Consider the following 17,640-nt stretch of genomic DNA (forward strand, 5'->3'; position numbering starts at 1 on the left):
CTGGTTTGCCGCACGCTCCTTCTACTGCCTGCACTTGATTTCTGCATGCTCTCGGTGACGAGACTCGAGGAGCTCAGCGCCCTCCCGGCTGCTCTTCCTCCACTTAGGGCGGGCTTTGGCCAGTGTCAGTGGGGATGTTGCAAGATGCCAGCGAACGACGTGCTCTGTATCATTGAAGTTTGCAGTCATTAATCCTTCAGATTTATATTCCCCAGTTTATTCACATCCCCTGAGTTAGCTTGCTTGAGATTGAGAAATCTGATATGTCAAAAAAATTGTCGTGGAAGAACCCGTAACAGCTTCAGGTCTGTGTTAATGTGCCGTGACACTGAGCTGCACACTTCTTAAATATGTGCCGTGTGCACTACTGAATTCATTGAAAGGATAATAATTTCACGATGCACGATCAATGTTTTGTTTATTTTTTACAAATTCTACCTTTTCATTCAGCCAATTGGACAGATGTTCAACCTAGCCGAATACCATCAGCTGCACCTGGGCAGCGAACGCATCAGAGTTCCTGAAATTCTGTTCCAGCCGTCTTTGATAGGAGAAGAGCAGGCTGGGATAGCAGAAACCCTGCAGTATGTCCTGGATAGGTATGTCTTTCAGGATTCATTGAACAGTTTGCTCCCGTTTGGCAACTAACCCGTTTACTTACAAGGTATAGAATTGAAAAGTAGGGTATATAATTGGCAAATGAATGTCAACACAGATAAATGTGAGGTATTATATTTTGGTAGGAAGAATAGGGTGGCCACTTATTACTTGGAGTGTGCGGGTATAGGTGGGGTAGAGGAGCAAAGGGAGTACAAATACACAAATCGCTAAAAGTTGCGACACAGGTTAGCAAGGCCATAAAAAAGCAAACCAAGCACGAGGGTTTATTTCTAGAGGTATAGAATTGAAAAGTAGGGAAGTTATGCTAAACCTGTATCGAACCTTGGTTAGACCACACTTTGGAGTACAGTTCTCGTCGCCATATTATAAAAAGGATATAGAGGCACTGGAGAGGCTGCAGAGAAGATTTACATGGATGATACCAGAAATGCAAGGGTATACATATCAGAAAAGGATGAACAGGCTGGGGACCAAAATTGCCCCTTTCGTAAAGGCCCGCCGCTTTCAGGCCGGTGCGGACTGGCTGCGGAGGGGCCGCCATTTTGAACATTGCCCTCCTTTACTTTTGGAGCAGTGTCAGGGACCGCCCCGCCTATTTTCTCGTCGCTTCGTGCACGCGCCGACCCCTTCCTGAATTTGCCCCGTTTGTACATTGCCCCGCGGAAGCAGCGCGGCCATTGGTCGTTGCCCACCACAGCTTTACCTGTCGGTACCCTTTCTGTGACTTGGCGGTACAGCACCCTTAAAGGGGAGGTGGCGATGCCGGCGACGCCATGTTGTTTATTTTTTTTTGACGGCCGACTATTATGGCCGCGGGTTCAGCCGAGCCGCCAACAGGCAGCCTGGCACCCTCTCTGGGCTGAAACCCTCCCTGGTGGCCCAGTGTTTGCCACTAAAGTGGCCGCAGAGTTCGCAGGGGCCCTCCCCTTTAACTGATGGGGAGGGACGTTGTGATGCGCCAGCATGATGACATCATCAGCGCCAGCGTGATGACTTGCATGTCGGTCACTCTGACCCTCCCCCCGCTTCCGCCCCGCTAGTGACGGCTATTCCGACCGGACTGCACTGCCGCCCCGCTCCCCAAAAAAACACTAAATAGCTGCATTTTTCCGAATTGTCCACCTCATACATTGGGGCAGACGGAACAATTCAAGAGCAGTAGGTGCGTCTCGTTTCGGGCGGTGGGCAATTTTGGCCCCTGGGTCTCTCTCTTGAAAAAAGAAGGCTGAAGGGTGACCCAATCGAGGACTTTAAAATTATGAAAGGTTTTGATAGCGTGGATACAGAGAGAGTGTTTCTACTTGTGGGAAAGAGCATAACTAACGGCCATCAATATAAGATAATCACCAAGAAATCCAATAGGGAATTCAGAAGAAACATCTACCCAAAGAGTGGTGAGAATGTGGAACTCGCTACCACAGGGAGCGGTTGGAGCGAATAGTATCGATACATTTAAGGGGAGGCTAGATAACAACATGAGGGAGAAGGGAATACAGGGTTACACTGATAGATAGATGAGGAAAGACGGGAGGAGGCTCAAGTGGAGCATAAACGCCGGCATCGACTGCTTGGGCCGAATGGCCAGTTTCTGTGTCGTATATTCTGTGTAATCCTATGCACTCACGGCAAAAACTGCACTTCCTCCTCTTCTGCAATGCCTCCATTACTCTCTCCGCAATAACTGTTCTACTGAATGATGTGTTATGACAAGGCCAGCAGCACAGCTAATGATTGTATGGGTGCAGTGATGGGATGCAGGTTCATGCCACCAATTACCCACATTAGCCAGTTAAGGAAAGATTTGCGTCCTCGCTATGCTAAAATCAAGGTTAATTGCACAGCCATTCATTCTATCTCGGGTCCTTAGAATTCAGCTTTCTTCCCTTTCTACAACCTCCTGACCTTTTAATAGGACAAAACATAAGGTCTGCCAGAGCGGAGGTATTAGATAATATATTTCCTCTTCTGATATATATATTTTTTAAGTCTTCACTTTTAAAAATGATCAAGTCGTTTAAGTCAAGTACAAACAGCCCAGAGTATCCTACATACGTATGTCTGACATCTTGCAATTTTACATAATGATACAAGTATCCCGATGTCTTGTGTCAGCTTGTGTGTTTAGACGACAACGGTCGGTGTACTAAAAACCTAGCATAAGATTGGGTCGTCGCCAATGTTCCCGTTAAGCTGTGCAGCCGTGCAGCAGTGTGGAGGTCCTGCGCAGGCCACTCACCGGCTTCACAATGGCAATAACCGCGCATGCGTGAGAAATAGAATGGGCCGCGCAGCCAGTTAAAGGGCCCACACACACACAAAAAGTTACAGGGAACGTTAATCATCACTGCCCTTGGCTGAATCGAGACTGGTAGGTTTACCTTTCATAGTGCAGTTAACTGCGCTGGACACATGCATCAGCTGACAGCCCTATAATAGTGTAAAGGCACCTATGAATAACGGGAAGATTGAATCTGCAAGTAAGTGGACCGAAAGTACTTGACTGGGCATCCATTTCATTCATTGACGCCAATCCAGAAAGGATATTAATTCCGTAACCCAGGACTTGGCATTCATTTTTAAGTTATATTTTTGAAATTAATTCATCCTTAAACATTCGTTCAATTTGTATAAACAAGGATTTACATAAGAACATAAGAATTGCTACCAATGCCACGTGCTAGTCAGAGTAGGAATAGCAGGATAGTTCAGATGAATACGTGGCTTGAGGAATGGTGCAGAAGAGAGGGATTCAAATTCCTGGGACATTGGAACCGGTTCTGGGGGAGTTGGGACCAGGGCAGGACCGGAACCAATGTCCTAGGGGAAGTGTTTGCTAGTACTGTTGGGGAGAGGTTAAACTAATATGTCAGGGGGATGGGAACCTATGCAGGGAGTCAGAGGGAAGTAGAATGGGGGCAGAAGCAAAAGATAGAAAGAAGAAAAGTAAAAGTGGAGGGCAGAGAAACCCAAGGCAAAAAGGGCCACATTACAGTAAAATTCTAAAGGGGCAAAGTGTGTTTAAAAAGACAAGCCTGAAGGCTCTGTGCCTCAATGCTAGGAGTAGTCGTAATAAGGTAGACGAATTAACTGCGCAGGCTGCAAGTAACAAATATGATATCATTGGCATCACGGAGACATGGCTCCAGGCTGACCAAGGCTGGGAACTCAACATCCAGGGGTATTCAACATTCAGGAAGGATAGACAGAAAGGAAAAGGAGGTGGGGTGGCGTTGCTGGTTAAAGAGGAAATTAGTGCAATAGGAAGGAATGACATTAGCTTGGATGATGTGGAATCGGTATGGGTGGAGCTACGGAATACCAAAGGGCAGAAAACACTAGTGGGAGTTGTATACAGACCACCAAACAGTAGTAATGAGGTTGGGGACAGCATCAAACAAGAAATTAGGGTTGCGTGCAATAAAGGTTATCATGGGTGACTTTAATCTACATATTGATTAGGCTAACCAAACTGGTAGCAGTGGGATGGAGGAGGATTTCCTGGAGTGTATTAGGGATGGTTTTCTAGACCAATATGTCGAGGAACAAACTGGAGGGCTGGCCATCCTAGACTGGGTGATGTGTAATGAGAAAGGACTAATTAGCAATCTTGTTGTGTGAGGCCCCTTGGGGAAGAGTGACCATAATATGGTAGAATTCTTTATTAAGATGGAGAGTGACACAGTTAATTCAGAGACTCGGGTCCTGAACTTAAGGAAAGGTAACTTTGATGGTATGAGATGTGAATTGGCTAGAATAGACTGGCAAAGGATACTTAAAGGGTTGATGGTAGATAGGCAATGGCAGACATTTAAAGATCACATGGAAGAACTTCAGCAATTGTACATCCCGGTCATGGAGTAAAAATAAAACGGGGAAGGTGGCTCAACCGTGGCTAACAAGGAAAATTAAGGATTGTGTTAAATCCAAGGAAGAGGCATATAAATTTGCCAGAAAAAGTAGCAAACTTGAGGACTGGGAGAATTTTATAATTCAGCAAGAGGAGGACAAAGGGGGAAAAGAGAGTATGAGAGGAAGCTTGCTGGGAACATAAAAACTGACTGCAAAAGTTTCTATAGATATGTGAAGAGAAAAAGATTAGTGAAGACACACTTAGGTCCCTTGTAGTCAGATTCAGGTGAATTTATAATGGGGAACAAAGAAATGGCAGACCAGTTGAACAAATACTTTGGTTCTGTCCTCACGAAGGAAGACACAAATAACCTTCCGGAAATACTAGGGGACCAAGGGACTAGTAAGCAGGAGGAACTGAAGGATATCCTTATTAGGCGGGAAATTGTGTTAGGGAAATTGATGGGATTGAAGGCTGATAAATCCCCGGGGCCTGATAGTCTGCATTCCAGAGTACTTAAGGAAGTGGCCCTAGAAATAGTGGATGCATTGGTGATCATTTTCCAACAGTCTATCGACTCTGGATCAGTTCCTATGGACTGGAGGGTAGCTAATGTAACACCAGTTTTTAAGAAAGGAGGGAGAGAGAAAACAGGTAATTATAGACCAGTTAGCCTGACATCAGTAGTGGGGAAAATGTTGGAATCAATTATTAAAGATGAAATAGCAGCGCATTTGGAAAGCGGTGACAGGATTGGTCCAGGTCAGCATGGATTTATGAAAGGGAAGTCATGCTTGACAAATCTTCTAGAATTTTTTGAGGATGTAACTGGTAGAGTGGACAAGGGAGAACCAGTGGATGTGGTGTATTTGGACTTTCAAAAGGCTTTTGACAAGGTCCCACACAAAAGATTCGTGTGTAAAATTAAAGCACATGGTATTGGGGGTAATGTACTGACATGGATAGAGAACTGGTTGGCAGACAAGAAGCAGAGAGTCGGGATAAATGGGTCCTTTTCAGAATGGCAGGCAGTGACTAGTGGGGTGTCGCAGGGCTCGGTGCTAGGACTCCAGCTATTTACAATATACATTAATGATTTAGATGAAGGAATTGAGTGTAATATCTCCAAGTTTGCAGATGACACTAAGCTGGATGGTGGTGTGAGCTGTGAGGAGGATGCTAAGAGGCTGCAGGGCGACTTGGATAGGTTAGGTGAGTGGGCAAATGCATGGCAGATGCAGTATAATGTGTATAAATGTAAGGTTATCCACTTTGGTGGCAAAAACATAAAGGCAGAATATTATCTGAATGGCGGCAGATTGGGAAAAGGGGAGATGCAATGAGACCTGGGTGTCATGGTACATCAGTCATTGAAAGTTGGCATGCAGGTACAGCAGACGGTGAAGAAGGCAAATGGTATGTTGGACTTCGTAGCTAGGGGATTTGAGTATAAGAGCAGGGAGGTCTTACTGCAGTTGTACAGGGTCTTGGTGAGAATTCACCTGGAATATTGTGTTCAGTTTTGTTCTCCTAATCTGAGGAAGGACGTTCTTGCTATTGAGGGAATGCAGCGAAGGTTCACCAGATTGATTCCCGGGATGGCAGGACTGACATATGAGGAGAGACTGGATCGACTGGGCCTGTATTCACTGGAGTTTAGAAGGATGAGAGGGGATCTCATAGAAACTTATAAAACTCTGACGGGACTGGACAGGTTAGATGCAGGAAGAATGTTCCCGATGTTGGGGAAGTCCAGAACCAGGGGACACAGTCTAAGGATAAGAGGTAAGCCATTTAGGACTGAGATGAGGAGAAACTTCCTCACTCAGAGAGTTGTTAACCTGTGGAATTCCCTACTGCAGAGAGTTATTGATGCCAGTTCATTGGATATATTCAAGAGGGAGTTAGATATGACCCTTATGGCTAAAGGGATCAAGGGGTATGGAGAGAAAGCAGGAAAGGGCTACTGAGGTGAACGATCAGCCATGGTCTTATTGAATGGCGGTACATTCTCGAAGGGCCGAATGGCCTACTCCTGCACCTATTTTCTATGTTTAGGAGCAGGAGTAGGCCATTTGGCCTCTTGAGCCTGCTCCGCTATTCAATAAGATCATGGCTGACCTACCTCAACTCCACTTTCCCGCCCGATCCCCATATCCCCCAGAGTCCAAAAATCTATCAATCTCAACCGTGAAGGTACTCAACAACTGAACATCCACAGTTCTTTGAGCAGATAATTCCAAAGATTCACAACCCTCTGAGTGAAGAAATTCCTCCTCATCTCTATCTTAAATGGCCGACCCCTAGTTCTAGACTCTCCAGCCAGGGGAAGCAATCTCTCAGCATCAACCCTGTCAATCCCCCTCAGAATCTTATATACGGGCATAAGAGCTAAAATATCTCCACAAAGGCCTGGACAGCGCAGCGGGTAAAAATGTTGGCTTTTCATGTCTGTGATGTGCATTAATATGCAGCTGAAACAGGAAAGTCTGGTCTCACTGATGAGGGGCATATAATTCTACAACTTAAGATGGTCACTGTGATTCCCCACATGATGAGTTCCTGGTCTGAGCCACACTGTCAAAGGAGTTGAGATACGGTTGGGCAGGGTAGAGGGGGACACGGTGCAAGGTGAGTCAACCCAAGTATACCTTCTGGTGGCTGGCTCCAGAGCCACCTTGGTAGAAGCCCAGGAGCAGGTGTTCTGCCAACACCTCCCACTGCCCATGTTGTGTGTGGCATGGCCATGGATGGGGTGGGCTGCAGAAGAGCTGGAAAAATGTATAGAAATGGGCAAACTTTTTTGGGGGTTATTTTCTAAAAATAAGTTTGCTTTAATTCTGTAGATATCCGAAGGAGCAGCAGGATGAACTTGTACAAAATGTATTCCTTACTGGTGGAAACATCCTATATCCTGGGATGAAGACCCGGATGGAGAGGGAGCTACTTGCCATGAGGCCATTTCAATCCTCTTTTCAGGTACTCCGAATTCAAAGCGGTGTTCATTTGGATGTGGGGGGAGGGACAGGGAGAGACAGCAATGACAGCAACAGACAACTATGAAAAAGGAGACAGCTAGTTAAGGCAGTGCTGCGTTTCTGACTGTAAACAGGGGAAAAGATGAATCCTTTGAACATAAGAAATAGGATCAGGGGCAGGCCATACGGCCCTTTGAGCCTGCTCCGCCATTCAATAAGATCATGGCTGAAGATGCACCGCAACTCCACTTTCCTGCCCGAGCTCTATATCCCTTGATTTCCCTAGACTCCAATAATTTATCTATCTCAGCCTTGAATATATTCAGAGACTCAGCATCTACAGCCCTCTGGGGCAGACAATTCCAAAGATTCTTAAACCTCTGAGTGAAGAAATTCTTCCTCATCTCTGTCTTAAATGGGCAACCCCTTATCCTGAGACTGCCCCCTAGTTCTAGACACTCCAGCCAGGGGAAACAACCTTTTAGCATCTGCCTCAGATCCCCCTCAGAATCTTGCATGTTTCAATGAGATCACCTCTCATTATTCTAAACTCCAGAGAGTATAGGTCCATTCTACACAATCTCTCATCATAACATAGACCTCTCATCCCAGGAATCAATCTAGTGAACCTTTGTTGCACCGCCTCCAAGGCAAGTATATCCTTCCCTAGATAAGGAGACAAAAACTGTGCACAGTACTCCAGGTGTGGTCACACCAAGGCCCTGTACAAATGTAGCAAGACTTCCTTACTCTTATACTCCAACCCCATTTCAATAAAGGGCAACATGCCATTTGCCTTCCTTATTGCTTGCTGTATCTGCACGCTAGCTTTCTGTGTTTCTTGCGCAAGGACTCCCAAATCTCTCTGAACACCAACATTTAAAAGTTTCTCACCATTTAAAAATTATCCTCACTTCGACTAGTTCACTGGGCGCTTGGCCTGTTGGCATTAGCACATTTCAAAGAAATGCTAGAAGGACCTTCCTTCAGATAATTTATGAATGGTGCCTAAAGCAAAGGATACAAAACAGACCTCTGACTCTCCACTAGCTACTGCTCCTCTTTCAGAATGTCACCTTCTACTTTCTCTTGCTATAGCAGTTTTCATTTCAGATAACTAATTGGTCTTAATAATAATTGGTGTCAGCCAGTGACTCAATGAGTAGCTCACTCGCCTCTGAGTCAGAAGGTTGTGGGTTCAAGTCCCACTCCAGGGACTTGAGCACAAAAATCTAGGCTGACACTCCAGAGCAGTGCTGAGGGAGTGCTGCACTGCCAGAGGTGCCGTCTGCTCTCTTGGGTGGACGTGAAAGATCCCATAGCACTATTTTGAAGAAGAGCAGGGGGAGTTCTCCGTGGTGTCCTGGCCAATATTTATCCCTCAACCAATATCACTAAAACAGATTATCTGGTCATTATCATATTCTGTTTGTGGGAGCTTGCTGTGCGCAACATTGGCGGTCGCGCTTCCGACATTACAACAGTGACTACACTTCAAAAAGTACCTAATTGGCTGTAAAGCACTATTGTATGTCCAGTGGTCGTGAAAGGGGCTATATCAATACAAGTCTTTTTAATTCAATGACTTGATTTTCAAAAGCTTATCATTCAGAAGTTTATCAAAAATTAATTCTGCCTTTTAACTAGTCAGTGGGGTAGGGAAGAGCTACAAAGAATAAGAAGGAAAGCACGAAGGATTAAAAATAAACGCACATTTGTGAACTGTTGTACAGGTTGAATTTCCCTTATCAGAAACCCTCGGGTCCTGGCCTGCTCTGGATAAGGGATTTTTCCAGTTGAGGGGAGGTCTTGTTAAATTGGATGGTACGGGTATTGAGCAAGGGGATATCGGGGCTGGCTGGCTTGGGGCTGGGATTGCTGCAGAGATATCATGGGGGGGGGGGAGGGGGAGGGGGGTGGCTTGGTGGATCGCGGGGTCAGGTCAGCGATTGTGAGAGTCGGCAGCGAGGAAGGACTTCAATTTGTTTATGTCGGAGTTCTGCGCATGTGCCACCCGGTGGCCGGGAATGGTGCTGGATAAGGGAGTTCTGGATAAGGGAGTTCTGGATAAGGGAGGTTCAACCTGTATTATTTTGTTTTTCAGCTTGCCTGTATTGGAAAAAGTAAAATAAAAATGAATCTTTGATTAGCGTGGAGACTAAGGGGCCTTGTATACATTACTGGAGAATTCATAAGAACATAAGAATTAGGAGCAGGAATAGGCCATTCGGCCCCTCAAGCCTGCTTCGCCATTCAGTAAGATCATGGCTGATCTTTGACCTAAACTCCACTTTCCTGCACTGTCCCCCATATCCCTTGATTCCCTTAATATCCAAAAATATATCGGTCTCCGTCGTGAATATACTCAATGACTGAGCCTTCACAGCCCTCTGGGGTAGAGGATTCCAAAGATTCAGCACGCTCTCAGTAAAGAAATTTCTCTTCATTTCAGTCCTAAATGGCCGACCTCTTATTCTGTGACCCTTGGTTCTGGACTCCTCAGCCAGGGGAAACATCTTCCCTGCATCTACCCTGTCAAACCCTGTAAGAATCTGTTTCAATGAGATCACCTCTCATTCTTCTAAACTCTAGAGAATATAGGCCTAGTCTGCTCAATTCCCCCATCCCAGGAATCAGTCTGGTGAACCTTCGCTGCACTCCCTCTATGGCAAGTATATCCTTCCTTACATAAGGAGACCAAAACTGTACACAATACTCAAGGTACAGTGACATCAGGGCCCTGTATAATTGCAGTAAGACATCTTTACTCTGATACTCAAATCCTCTTGTAATAAAGGCCAACATACCATTTGCTTTCTTAAATGCTTGTTGTACCTGCATGTTAACTTTCAGTGATTCGTGTACAAGGACATCCAGGTCCCTCTGAACACCAACATTTCCCAATTTCTCACCATTTAAAAAATACTCTGCTTTTCTATTTTTCACATTTCTCCACTTGATATTCCATTTGCCATGTTCGTTCCCACTCACTTCGCCTGTCTATATCCCCTTGAGGCCTATTTGCATCCTCCTCACAACTTACATTCCCACCTAGCTTTGTATCATCAGCAAACTTGGATATTTTACGTTTGGTTCCCTCATCCAAATCATTGATATAGATTGTGAATAGCTGGGGCCCAAGCACCAATCCTTGCGGCACCCCACTAGTTACAGCCTGCCAACCGGAAAATTACCCGTTTATCCCTACTCTGTTTTCTGTCCGTTAATCAATTCTCAATCCATGCTAGTATATTACCCCCAATCCCATGAGCCCTAATTTTTTTTAATTCACCTGTACTTTTTCAGACATCCACAGATCTGACAATTTTAATGGATTTTCACTAACTGGCATAGGTCTGAAAACCCATTCTGGAATAATGGATAATATGTGTGTATATAATCTATAGTCAAATCCAGAGGTACTTGGCTTCACCTGAAGTCCACTCTTCAAAAAATGTTCGTGTGCATTTGGCTCCGATCTAAGTGTATTTAATCTAAGTTATTATTCATAGATCATTGGCAGAAGGAGGCCATCGTACCTGTGCTGGTTTTAGCTTTACATTGGAGCTACCACTCACATCCCATTCCCTGCTCTAAATTACTACAAAAGCAAAATACTGCGAATGCTGGAAATCTGAAATAAAAGCAGAAAATGCTGGAAATACTCAGCAGGTCAGGTAGCGTCTGTGGAGAGAGAAACAGAGTTAACGTTTCAGGTCTGTGACCTGTTCCAGTTCTGAGGAAGGGTCATCAACCTGAAACGTTAACTCTGTTTTTTTCTCTCCACAGATGCTGCCAGACCTACTGAGATTTCCAGTATTTTCTGTTTTTATTATTGTGGTTAATTATTCCCTTTGACTGTTGTACATGAGAAAGAAAGAACTTGCTTGCACTTTGCAGCCAATTAAATATTTTTGAGGAACAGTCACCGTTATGGAGGCAAAGTTGGCAACCAATTTGCATACAACTCTTTTGGGGAGACAAAATAAACATTAGATCGAGTGCCTCCCGATCTGGGGGACACTCCAGACACTTAACTGACCTCTTTTTAAAAAAAAATTTTTGTGATTTTTTTTGTGGGGGTTTTTTGTGATTATTTTTGGGGGCATTAAAATCATATAATTTACAAGTGCCCCCTATAAAAGGGGAGGGGGTACACTAAAACCCGGCAATTAAAACAAATTAAACTTTAAAACATAAAATCAAATTAAAATTTGGTTGCCGGGGGTGATGATGCACTTCAGTCCCTCCGGCGCCCACCTTTCGCGGAAGGCTGCGAGCGTACCGGTGGACACCGCGTGCTCCATCTCTAGGGACACCCTGGCCCGGATATAGGCGCGGAAGAGAGGCAGGCAGTCAGGCTGAACGACCACGCCCGCTGCCTGGACCGGCTGATGGCACCCTTGGCCGTGCCCAGGAGCAGTCCTACGAGGAGGCCCTCGGACCTACCCGCTCCCCTCCGCACAGGGTGCCCAAAGATCAGGAGTGTGGGACTGAAGTGCAGCCAGAAATTGAGGAGCAGCCCCTTTAAATAATGGAACAGGGGCTGCAACCTCGTGCATTCAATAAAAACATGGAACACGGATTCTTCCAGACCGCAGAAATTGCAGGCGGCCTGGGAGCCCATGAACCGGCTTAAAAATTTATTGCATGGGACTGCTCCGTGCACCACCCTCCAGGCCAAGTCCCCGATAAATAGTTGGAGGACTCCTGTGTCGAGTGCACTCCATCGGGGACCCCTGCCTCCTCCGGACGGCAAGGTGGTACGCCATGGCGTGTCCGGACGGCAGACGAGATCAATTTGCATACAGGAAGGTCCTACAAACAGCAGGTGAGATGAATGACCAGTTAATTTGATTTTGATGGTATTGATTGAAGGTGCCATGTTGGCCAGGCCACTGGGAGAACTTCCTGCTCCTCCTTTGAAGAGTTAAATGAGATTGTATATTTGTATTGACACTATGGGACCACAATGGTATGAATAACTTAACACTCTGATAATAACTATCTTCACAGGATGAAATGGATTGCCAGCCATCACACACCCCTGTTTCATAGGCTAAGCAGCAATTAATCACCACCATTCCTAAGGATATTGGTGTGATGTATACCTGCTGCTTTTATGTTTGCCTTTTTTATTAACAAAAGGGAATACTTTTCCTGTGTTTGGACCTGAGGAGGAACATAAGTCATTCCAACCACTGGACACAAACCTTTAACCTGTTTCTAAATGTTGCTCATTTTTAAACAGTACTGTACTTTTAAAATAGGCTCAATGTAGACTTTTAACTCCATGTTTAACTATTAGTCTCCTTGCTATGACACATAGTACAATATCTTTACACAGTAACATAGAAACAGAAAATAGGTGCAGAAGTAGGCCATTCGACCCTTCGAGCCTACACCACCATTCAATAAGATCATGGCTGATCATTCACCTCAGTACCCCTTTCCTGCTTTCTCTCCATACCCCTTGATCCCTTTAGCAGTCAGGGCCATATCTAACTCCCTCTTGAATATATCTAACGAACTGGCATCAACAACTTTCTGCGGTAGAGAATTCCACAGGTTAACAATTCTCTGAGTGAAGAAGCTTCTCCTCATCTCGGTCCTAAATGGCTTACCCCTTATCTTTAGACTGTGACCCCTGGTTCTGGACTTCCCCAACATCGGAAACATTCTTCCTGCATCTAACCCGTCTAGTCCCGTCAGAATTTTATATGTTTCTATGAGATCCCCTCTCATTCTTCTAAACTCCAGTGAATACAGGCTCAGTCGATCCAGTCTCTCCTCATATGTCAGTCCTGCCATCCTGGTAATCAGTCTGGTGAACCTTCGCTGCACTCCCTCATTAGCAAGAACGTCCTTCCTCAGATTAGGAGACCAAAACTGAACACAATATTCCAGGTGAGGCCTCACCAAGGCCCTGTACAACTGCATTGAGACCTCCCTGCTCGTATACTCAAATCCCCTAGCTATGAAGGCCAACATGCCATTTGCCTTCTTCACCGCCTGCTGTACCTGCATGCCAACTTTCAATGACTGACTTACCATGACACCCAGGTCTCGTTGCACCTCCGTTTTTCCTAATCTGCCACCATTCAGATAATATTCTGCCTTCATGTTTTTGCCACTAAAGTGGATAACCTCACATTTATCCACATCATACTGCATCTGCCATGCATTTGCCCACTCACCTAACCCGTCCAAGTCACCCTGCAGCCTCTTAGCATCCTCCTCACAGCTCACATCGCCTCCCAGCTTAGTGTAATCTGCAAACTTGCAGATATTACACTCACTTCCTTCATCTAAATCATTGATGTATATTGTAAATAGGAATTATATTTAATTATAAATAATAAATAAATTGTAACTCCCTTCTCGGCATTAACACTTCACGTACCTTCTCAGGTTTTTCTTTTTGTTTACAGAAAAGTTGTCCTTACTCTAGTTTCATTAAAGTTGAGCAGGATGGGGCATGGATTGCATGGGAACTGTAGACTTTGAGTTACTAAGGGGGATAAGCGAGGTTCAGAGACAGTGGCTGTGGTGAAAAAGAACAGTTGGGACTAGCCAATCACTTGCGTTTATTTCTATGATTGGCCACCAAGTATCCTACAGAGCTTGGTCAGTATTTACAGAATAAAAGTGGAAGGTATGTGGATCGCCACAGAGGATGATGCTGCCCTTTTATCTGGATTCCCCATGCTATGCATTTTCACCAGCCGAGAGAACAGGCTTCAAGAGCTATGCCTATGTCTGTATAGGTGGCCACCAGAAAATCATGAGAGCATCTTAGGATAACACGTTCTCCTCCTTCCTTGCTGTTGGAACGCCATTTTTCCCACTCATCGCCTTCCTACCGTGATGTGGCCAGGTTTTTGAGTGATCCCTTTAGCATGATTGAGACCAGGAACATATATGTGTCCTTTGTGGCACAATGCATTGAACTTCTGATTGTGGTATAACTGAGCTCAATTTTTTGTTGATTTTTTTTGTGCTAGTACTTGGGAATGGAACAGTTCTACAATAATTGCACTCAATCTCTGCATCGACCACTCCTAGGTATGATTGAGCTTGCCAATGTGTTGTTGACTTATGAGGCACAACTAGAAAGTGGTGTCAGACTCCTTTCTTCTAATAAGCCTAACAAATGGAGGGATGAGGCTTCTGTTCCATTATTATGGGCAAGTTTGGAACCCAAGTCTTTACAAGTAAAAAGAGATCATCTCAAACACTTGGGACATCCAAGTTCGATTTTATCTTCTGGAAACTAATTCCATGGAGGTGACCCAATATCACCATGTCAGCCGTGGCTCAGTGGGTAGCACTCGCTTCTGAGTCAGAAGGTTGTGGATTCAAGTCCCACTCCAGGGATTTGAACACAAATATTCTAGGCTGACACTCCAGTGCAATGTTGAGAGAGCGCTGCACTATTGGATGTGTCGTCTTTCGGATGAGGCATTAAACCGAAGCCCCTTCTGCTCTCAGGTGGACATAAAAGAGCCCATAGTACTATTTCGAAGAAGAGCAGGGAAGTTATCTCCGGTGTCCTGGCCAATATTTATCTCTCAAATCAACATAACAAAAAAAACCCAGATTATCTGATCGTTATCACGTTGCTATTTGTGGGAGCTTGCTTGTGTGCAAATTGGTTGCCGCGTTTCCTACATTACAACAGTGACTACACTCCAAAAGTACTTCATTGACTAAAGTGTTTTGAGATGTGCAGTGGTCGTGAAAGGCGCTATATAAATCCAAATCTTTCTTAATAATTGTACTTATAACGTTACCTTTCTCCTTTAAGACAGCTCTGTACTGGGATTAACACACAGAAATGATGTGTGTTGATATGGGGCCCTCGTGTCTTTCAGGTGACCATGGCTTCCAACCCTGTTCTGGATTGCTGGTTTGGCGCACGTGATTGGGCTGTTGAGTACAAGGATCGAGCTGAGGGCTGGATAACTTTGGCTGACTATGAAGAGAAGGGAGGAGAGTACTTAAGTGAAAATGCTGCTTCAAATGTTTACGTGCCAATGAGCCTTACAAAACCAACTTAAGTGCATTGACATGCCAAAGGATTCTGGGACAGAGTCAGCTCTTAACGTTTCTTTTGCAGGAAAAAAGAAGGACATTTATTTTGAATTGATTGAAAGATTCAAACTTTTGAGTATATTGGAGAGTGTACAAAATAAATGGGTTTTTTTATGTTACTGTTCTCCTCATGCAAGTTGTCTACCTCCAGTACATCATCATCTATTCAGGATTGTGAGACGTTCCATGATTCAGGGCTACTCCTAAGACCAAACAAGAGGAGATGTAGTTTGAGCAGGATTAAAAAATTGATATGATCGTGGTTTTTTTTCCCCCTATCTCGTGGGATGAAAGTCTTCACTATTGCCGTTTGTCGCAACAAGGGCCAAGAACGGATGAAACTCACCCAGCTCAATCCGAGCGCGTTTTCACCATGGGTGTCTCTGGCACTGAAGCCTGGGATACTCTTCCTCCCCTTAACCCCGCGTCGTGATTCACGAGCCACAAGCTCACACTGCCATTCATGAACGTTTAATTGCTTACAAAATTGTTCAGCAATGGCAATGATTTTTTATCTGTAACTCTTGGGCACGGTTCTGTAGGTTCAACATACATGTAGCGAGATCCCATCACATTTAAAGATGGGGAAAGTGGAGCTTCATACCCACACTTCAAAGCAAAAGGCATGCTTTAGTTATTTTGCTAAGATTCACCTCCCATTTTGAATATAATTTACTGTAGTAATCCCTCTTTGTAAAATGCATAATATCGTAAACCTTTACAGAACTATCAACATCACAAAAATGTTCCTATTCAGCAATGCTTACGTGGAGTGCAAGTCCAAATATTTATGGTTCTGTTCATTTCATGCATCAAAATAGGTTGCTTTTTAATTTATAGAATGGGTAAAGCACAGAAGGAGGCCATTCGGCCCGTCGAGCCCATGCCGGCTCTCTGCAAGAGCACCTCAGCTAGTCCCACTCCCCCGCCCTTTCCCCATAGCCCTGCAAATTTTTCCTTCAGGTACGTATCCAATTTCCTTTTGAAAGCCGTGATTGAATCTTCCTCCACCACCCTTTCAGACAGTGCATGCCAGATCCTAACCACTCGCTGCGTAAAAAGGTTTTTCCTCATGTCGCCTTTGGTTCTTCTGCCAATCACCTTAAATCTATGTCCTCTGGTTCTCGACCCTTCCGCCAACAGGAACAGTTTCTCTCTATCTACTCTGTCTGGACCCCTTATGATTTTCAACACCCCTATCAAATCTCCTCTCAACCTTCTCTGCTCGAAGGAGAACAACCCCAGCTTCTCCAGTCTATCCACGTATCTGAAGCCCCTCATCCCTGGAACCATTCTCGTAAATCTTTTCTGCACCCTCTCTAAGGCCTTCACATCCTTCCTAAAGTGCGGTGCCCAGAATTGAGGACACAGTACTCCAGTTGAGGCCGAACCAGTGTTTTGTAAATGTTTCTTTTTTTCTTCTCATTTTTCTCAACAGCACTGGCTTTCTCTGGGGTACATTTTGTATGTTGGTTCCCAAGTAGCAATTCCTCATGCCCAGACAGCGAGTTACTACAAACATATTTTTCCAGAGAGTAACCCAAGGGCTGAAACACTGACTTGATTTTCCATTCTCTAACTTATGAGATGCTTAGTACTCTTAACGGTTGCCATAGAGATCTTAGAAAAGAAAAGGCAATTAGCGATTGGACAATAGTTAGAGAGGAAGGATGGGTGGAAGATGGGCTTTTTGAGGAAGGCAGGTGAAGGTCGATTTTAATGGACTGGGAGGGAGAGTTACAAAGATTTTCCACTAGGTGGCTAAGGCCCCAAAAAATGGGCCTTATTCCAGCGATGTGTGATGTATCGCCCGTGCTGATCGCCGACATAAGGCCCTTTTTTTTTGCAATTTTCCACTCGGCCTTACCCCAGCAATGTCAAATGGGCAATCTGATTTCTCAGCGATCTCACGAGCGCCCAAAAAAAGAGGAAGTCAAATGGAAGTCCAAAAAAAAAGCTTCCCTAGCAATGCTATTGTGCGCATGTGTGGGATTTCTTTTGGGGTCGATTTTCTTTTGCCGCGTTTGGAGAGTTCATGGGTCATTGCACATGCTCAGAATGATGGGGAGGGCAGGAGAGAGAGAAGGAGAGAGGCAT

General features: G+C 44.8%; 1 protein-coding gene across 2 annotated transcripts in view; it reads left to right on the forward strand.

The window, feature by feature from the left end:
• The window catches only part of actr5 (actin related protein 5), a 50,183-nt gene extending 33,612 nt beyond the window's left edge, over window positions 1-16,571 (forward strand). The window contains exons 7-9 of one of the 2 annotated variants that reach the window (XM_070895107.1): window positions 451-599; window positions 7,318-7,450; window positions 15,324-16,571. In XM_070895107.1, the coding sequence (XP_070751208.1) occupies window positions 451-599; window positions 7,318-7,450; window positions 15,324-15,509 (468 nt within the window). In that variant the 3' untranslated portion in view covers window positions 15,510-16,571. Of the gene's footprint in view, window positions 1-450; window positions 600-7,317; window positions 7,451-15,256 lie in introns of both variants that reach the window. The other variant, XM_070895108.1, reaches the window with a different exon arrangement.
• The last annotated feature ends 1,069 nt before the right edge of the window (window positions 16,572-17,640 follow it).

This window comes from Pristiophorus japonicus, chromosome 12 (assembly GCF_044704955.1).
Source record: "Pristiophorus japonicus isolate sPriJap1 chromosome 12, sPriJap1.hap1, whole genome shotgun sequence".
NCBI lineage: Eukaryota > Metazoa > Chordata > Chondrichthyes > Pristiophoridae > Pristiophorus > Pristiophorus japonicus.